At 41.7% G+C, this 6,755-nt stretch overlaps 1 protein-coding gene across 3 annotated transcripts; it reads left to right on the plus strand.

Annotated features, from left to right (window-relative positions):
* The first annotated feature begins 3,066 nt into the window (after positions 1-3,066).
* LOC123149588 (endo-1,3;1,4-beta-D-glucanase) lies at positions 3,067-6,534 on the plus strand. Of its 3 annotated transcripts, XM_044569277.1 has the most exons (8): positions 3,067-3,392; positions 3,532-3,553; positions 4,338-4,461; positions 4,686-4,776; positions 4,884-4,973; positions 5,057-5,160; positions 5,762-5,920; positions 6,018-6,534. In XM_044569277.1, the coding sequence occupies exons 1-7, from the start codon at positions 3,170-3,172 to the stop codon at positions 5,900-5,902; spliced, it is 795 nt and encodes a 264-aa protein (XP_044425212.1). In that variant the 5' UTR covers positions 3,067-3,169; the 3' UTR covers positions 5,903-5,920; positions 6,018-6,534. The 3 variants fall into 3 exon arrangements, 2 of the variants coding, with proteins under 2 accessions (XP_044425212.1, XP_044425211.1); XM_044569276.1 differs by having other exon boundaries at positions 3,069-3,392; positions 5,762-6,534; XR_006474758.1 differs by having other exon boundaries at positions 3,118-3,392; positions 4,139-4,461; positions 5,762-6,534.
* The last annotated feature ends 221 nt before the right edge of the window (positions 6,535-6,755 follow it).

Raw genomic sequence — 6,755 nt, forward strand, 5'->3', positions numbered from 1 at the left:
GCATAACTCAAACATTAGCTCTTTGGTTTTCATTGTTTGGCCACTAATGCTCGTCCAACTAACCATCGGTATCCATTATTTTGCGTATGAAATAATCACCAAAAAACATGCCCAGACAATGTGTCGAACACATAGAGGCAAGGTGCAATTCGAGAATTGCCGGACGTACCGCGGTAGCATCCGGGCCGGTGACAATGTCTGCAGTGGCAAGCACGACTAGGAGGAATGTTGTGCCAGTGCTAGCAATGCTAAGGCTGGAAATGGCTGCGGAGCTCAGAGACAGTCGGCGTGGAGGAGGGAGAAGGGAGGAGAGGAGCCAGTGAAATCGGGTAGCTAGGTTGGGGGAGGGGGGATTTGGTGCCATTTTAGTTGGCGTCGGATTGTCGGGTCCGACACGGCACGTGCCAGGGCCACCTTATATCTACCTCAAATATGGGCTAGAGATGAGGATGCCGGTCAGCCTGGAGTTTGAGCCTGGTTTGAAGCGTTCGTGTGGGTTGCTTTTTTTCTGGACCAGGTCGTCCATCCGGATGTTTGAGTGGGGTTTGAGACGCCCGGCTATAGATGCTCTAACATGTGCCCTACAACTGTCCTCTCTCCCCAGTCCCAAAGTGGGTAGGTTCTAATTGTAATCAAACTTGTACACGTGTAGGCGAAAGCTCTCTTTTGTTGGAGGAGGGCTGGTTCGACACATGTGTTAGACGTATTATTGCCTTTACTGAGCCTAAATAGCTTGGTTGTAAGTTATATGCACCTAACTGGTTCACATATCAGCAGAGGTGGAACCATCGTTATACCGTTGGGTGCAGTTGAACCCACCGAAAGCTGTTGGTTAGGTTTTTTCTTTTTTGAGGGATAGCTGTTTTTTTTTAGATGAGGGATAGCTGTTCGTTAGGTACGTATAAGTAGGTCTTATCAGGCCTGAACCCAGTAAATAATTAGGCTGATCCCATCAAATAGATAATGCAACGCGGGTCTCTCTCATTAAAAAGTTTAGCAACTAATGTTCATAATGTATAGGTGCTTCATTTGTTGGTGCTACACTTCCCTCATTTAATGTTTTAGTAACTAAATTATTCCATGCATTGGTAGGTTTCATTCATTTAATTACTTTTGCCTAAGTTCATGTGCTTGGCATTGGTTATTTTTGGGGTCACCAAACACATCTCCCTCCTCTTTATTACCTTGTCATATTATAACTTTTGCCTACATGACAGCCTTAGCACTTGTACAAGGTAGAGCATTGGAGAGGGCCCGAATGCTGAATTGTACTCGTACATTTCCCGCGCAGCCGCCGCCACGCCATCAGTTCCCGAATTCACTACTGCATCTGTCCTGGTTTATTAGTCACTTTGTAATTTGTGCCAAATTTGGCCAAAGATTTAACTGACAAAATATTAGTGCATATCAAAAAACATTATATCGTTGTATTCATATTTGAACATACTTTCCAATGATATAATTTTGGATGACATGCATAAACATTTTATTAGTTAAATTGATAGTCAAAATTTGACACAGATTACAATGGGAACCAATAAACCAGGACGGAGGTAGTAGCATCTCTTCTCTTCTCTCTTGTTCGCCCATGCCTTCGTCATCGGACCCTGGACCAAGTACACAACAGCGGCATGGATTTCAATTGATATAGACTTGGAACGATGTTCTCTGGAGAGAAATGAATCACCACATTCAGACTATGGTGCAGGCAAGTCGAGGTCTCCACTAGACATAGACAAAGTGTGTCAAATGTCATTGTAAGTAGTTTCTAACAAGAATGATTCATTGGTTCTGGTGGGGTGCAGAGAAAGGGAAGCAAAAAACACATTGGGTCAGTTGGGAGAGTATGCTGAGACCCAAGGGAAGAGGTGGCATGGGATTCAAAGATTTGAGATTGTTTAACCAAGCAATGCTAGCGCTGCAAGCGTGGAGGCTTATTGAGTTCCCGGACAGCCTATGCGCACAGGTTTTGCGGGCTAAGTACTATCCATCCGGTTCCATCACAGATACATTATTTACGGGGAACAAATCGACAACATGGCTTGCCATTGGGCATGGTCTGGAGCTAGTGAAGCAAGGATATATTTGGCAAGTGGGCAATGGAGGAAACATTCGTATATGGCGTGATCCCTGGATTCCAAGGGGCGCACCGTTTAAACCAATCACGCCAAAACGCCGCTGTAGATTAAAATGGGTTCTGATCTCATGACAGTGGAGTGACAACCAAGTCTGGAGAACCTTTAGATTCCCACGTTGATAGGAGTCCACAATTTGAGTGACAACCAAGTCTGGAGAACCTTTAGATTCCCATGTTCAGGCGGAGTCCTCAGCCAATTATGTCGCCCAGCCTACTCGCCTTCCTAGCGGGCATGACTTGTTTTGTTGAGCCTTCGCCGTCATGACTCAATTAAGCCAGATGATGCCCCACGTATTGCTGCGGGAACCTTGATAAAAGAAATGTGTAAATAGTCGCTGCAAGATCATCCAAAATGTATGGGAAACACATTAAGCTTAAAAACAATATAAATATGAAGCATATAAATATAAAAATAAAAATAAGGTTAAAAGAATGTGGTGTTTAACAAAATGGGGAGAGTAAACTACATAGGTATCCTGCAACCCCACAACACATTTACAATACAAAATTTAATGTAAAAAATAATCTATGACTAACATGCATGAATTGATGACGTGGCGTTGCATACATGGAGTAATGCAAAAAATGTAATGGTTGCACGGCTTGCTCCACTGCTTATAATCGTCGCTAGGTGGTTTGCGGATCCGAATGTAATTTTTATCATTTCTGATATTCGTTGTATTGTCATGATTAAAAAAGTATAAATCAGAAATTCTCTCCAAAAAAATAGTGGATTGTAACAAATTAGTACTAATAGAAGATGCGAGAACAGAACGATGGTGACCCTTCGCCGTCCTCGGCTGTCGCTTATGAGCCGTGGGGTCAAACAGAAAGGAGGAAGATGATGCGCTCAAGCAGAGAACAGTACACGCACCAAAAGATAAGAAACGACTAGGAAAGAAAGGAAGCAACGTGGCAACTTCCACGCCACTTCCCTGCAAGGAAAACCTCCATGCCACCTACCGCTAGCTGCAAATCAGTGAAGTCCAGTAGTCCACCTACCGCACAACAAACTGAGTGTGCTAGAGAGCCATGGCTATGGAGGTTCTGTACCCGTTCTTCCTCTGCCTCGCCGTGCTCACCGGCAGAGCAGTCTCCGCCCCACCACACTCGCAGTGCCACGACAACCCGCCGGACATGACGGCCGCCAGGGTCGAGGCGGGAAAGGTCGTCCATGACTTTGCTGGCTACACGGCTTACGTTACCGGCGCCATCCACTCCGACCGGGCCGTCGTCCTGGCCTCCGACGTCTACGGTTAGTTCTTTTGTTTAAATTGTACATGGGACATGTTGGTTCACTGTATATTGTGCAATTTTTTTGCATATCTGGCTTGTTTTCCTTTTGTGTGAAGAAGAACTGCATGAACATGGCTATTCCATTTTCATTTCTTCAGGATTCGAAGCGCCGTTGCTGAGGTTCGACAATCCATTGCCGATCATTTTAAGTATTTCTGTTCCATCAAAAAGACCTAAATATTATGCGTTAAGTTTCGTGTTTATGCATGGTTTAGTTTCAAATAAAAGAAAAGTAAATTTATGCCTACATAATTCAACGCAAAAATGGATGTCCTGGATGTATAGTGTACATGTCGTGGGGTTCAGCAACAACTTTCCCTTTCTTCCTCTTATATATAAAAGCAAAGCAAGATACTTCCTTCGGATGTGATATAAGTCAGGCACGGGTTTTATGTGTTTGATTTCATTACCGAAAAATGGATTGTATGGCTTCGAAGGTATTTTCTAGATTTGTCATCAACAAAAGTTTCTAAATATGTATTTTTTGTATTATGTATATGTTTTCCAGTTAAATTGACTACCTAAATTCCTGTGTCAGACTAATATTATCGTCCTCCGAAGGAAGTAGTAGCACTGCTGTTTAAGTTAAATAGTATGTACAAAGTTACATGAGCATGCATAGAGTGTCGTGCCGGTCAATAACTTCTTTATCCCAATATCTATACATCTATAAGTAGAAATCGTGTAAAGCGTTGCTATACACAGGACAAATTTACGGCCGACGCTTGCAGGATCATACATGGAGGCCAGCAGCGGGCCTATAGGGAGGAGGTTATTCGTTTTTTTGGCTGATGCTAGTGCTGTTGGGCACCAACTATTTTTGGCGGATCGTGCCCAAAGTGACGTATATGAATCAATTTCAAATCATGTATGGTTGTGATTAATGTTTAACATGACAAGGAAGGAAGATAGCAGACAAAATTGGTGAAGCTGGATACTATGTCGTGGTCCCTGATTTCTTTAATGGGCAACCTTTAACGGGGGCACCAGGTGAAAACCTCACACAATGGCTCAGTGAGCACTCTCCGGTAATATATTCCAATAATAACATTCCCTTGACTTTTATTAAACATTTACATTACTTTTCTCGACTATTAGTCTAATACACCTTGTAGTATACTATCATCAAAGTGGTAAGTTCCAAAAGAAACCGGTATATTTTGTTGAAGTTCTGTAGTGGTTCGGGCGGAAATAGATTTACTGTCAAGATAATTTTGCAAGTGTTATCTTATTTACTTGGTTTATCTAACAGGTAAAAGCTGCTCAAGATGCTAAACCAATATTTGCAACCTTGAGAAAAGAGCGAAAATTTAGTCTTGGAGTTGGAGGATACTGTTGGGGTGGTCAGTGAAATCAGTATACATTATTGAAAGAAATCATAATATAGTCAACTTTAATCCTTTCATCCTAGACTTAATCCGATAATCCTTTTGTTATGTTGCACTAACAGGAAAGTTCGCAGTGGAGGTAGCGAAAATGAATGAGGTGAAGGCAGTTGTCATCTCCCATCCTTACTCAGTCATTGTCGGTGATATGAGAGGTGCACTTTTATTTTTACTTATGAGGTTGTTAGTTTTAGTGTGACTCCCTTATATTCATATTTGAAGTTTCTCTGGAACTCAGAGGTCAAGTGTCCCATTGAAATCCTTGGAGGCGAATATGACCAAGCTACACCACAAAAGTTCATATATCAGTTTTTGAATGCCCTTCGCAAAAGAAGTGACAAGGTGAGTTAATTTTGATTTTGTTGACTCTTGATGCCATTAACATAGTTATGCTCGCATTGTTATTCCAAAGTTTGAAATATAGTTTTTTGAAGGACAAGATCCATTTTTTGAATATCGTAGTGTGTATAATTGCTACGCATCTCACATGTTAACGTTACCAAAATGAAGAAATATAAAGATTTTTATTGAATAAGGCCTCATATTTCCTGACAAGGTTGTAGGTGGATTATCTTGAAGTGCGCAATTACACTCTATTTCCTCTGATGTCAAATTTACTATTTTATGAAGTATTTTTAATAAAATTATCACATTCTGCAATATTTTTTTATAAAAAAACATTGTTACTTTGTATCGTGAGAAAGTTTAAGGCGGTAACATTTCTTCAACAAGTAAATGAGAACGGAGGTACAACCGTGGATGTGTAATTCTGCACTTTGTTTACTGGATTTGGTAGGTTTATAAAAAAAGGTAGGCTTGTGAAAATGGTGTTAGACCGACCAAAGATTTCAATACACCATCTCATAAGTGAATTGACATGACTAGTCAGAAGGTCTTTTAACCCAAGTGCTACGTGGCCTCATGTCATATTGCTTTGTTGTAGATACCTTACTTCGGGAAGATCTTTCCAGGAGTTTGCCATGGCTTTGCTTGTAGATACAATGTCACCAACCCATTCGAAGTCGAAACCGGTGAACAAGCTCTTGCCCTAATGGTTGGATGGTTCGAGAAACATCTGAAATGACAAATGCTAATCATAAAGGTCAGATTGATCTGACCTATTTAGTTTCATATCCATGTAAAAGTTTCCAACACAATATTTATGTAATTGCATATTCATAAACGTAATGTACATGAAGACGTGGATATTGGAAGTACAACACCTGTGATGAATGATGACTTTTGGGAAAGTCAGCATTCAAATTATCCACTCTTCACCCCGCTACAACAAATTCCTCAGTCCCCTGCACCAACAGTTCAAATGGGCTCTGAAGAAACTCATCCCACCTCGTCTGTGCGTGAAGACATTCCAGCCACTAGTGCTGAAGAAACTGCTGCTGCTGATCATGTGACAACACAGACTGCACCTGAAGAGGAACCAGAAATTCCTCAGACTGATGAACCTGAGATTGCGATTCCTGAGGTCGTGATGCAACTCACTAACACTCCTCTGCCAAAGCCAAAGGATCCGTTCTCAAGGAAGCAAAAATTCAAGGCTGAAGACTTCTTTGGCGAGCATGTATTCTTCACAGATTACAACCCCTATGACTCTGCTAGCATAAGGAAGAGACATTTTTGGACTGCTAGTCAAGCAAATTTCTATTCCATAGTGCTGTTTAACAAAGACAAAGTCTTCGATCATGCACATATTCCTCACGCGGACATGGAGTCTCTGCCGTGCTTCGAGCCAGTCCTCAGTGTTCTTCATGATGCTGGGCTGCTAAACTTCTGCACTGACATCTGTGATTGGAATGAAGAACTCATTCTTCAGTTCTATGCAACGCTGCAGATCACAGGAGATTCTAAAGATGTGAACTCATGGGTACTGGACTGGATGAAAGAAAATACTCATTACAAGGCACCAGCTTCTGAATTGC

Source organism: Triticum aestivum, chromosome 7A, assembly GCF_018294505.1.
Source record: "Triticum aestivum cultivar Chinese Spring chromosome 7A, IWGSC CS RefSeq v2.1, whole genome shotgun sequence".
Lineage (NCBI taxonomy): Eukaryota > Viridiplantae > Streptophyta > Magnoliopsida > Poales > Poaceae > Triticum > Triticum aestivum.

Coding starts and splice junctions, on each gene's coding strand:
- LOC123149588 (XM_044569277.1), top strand. CDS start 3,170: ATGGCTATGGAGGTTCTGTACCCGTTCTTCCTCTGCCTCGCCGTGCTC. Junction 3,554..4,337: donor TTCGAAGCGCCGTTGCTGAG/GTTCGACAATCC, acceptor ATGACAAGGAAG/GAAGATAGCAGACAAAATTG. Junction 4,974..5,056: donor CATTGTCGGTGATATGAGAG/GTGCACTTTTAT, acceptor TCTGGAACTCAG/AGGTCAAGTGTCCCATTGAA.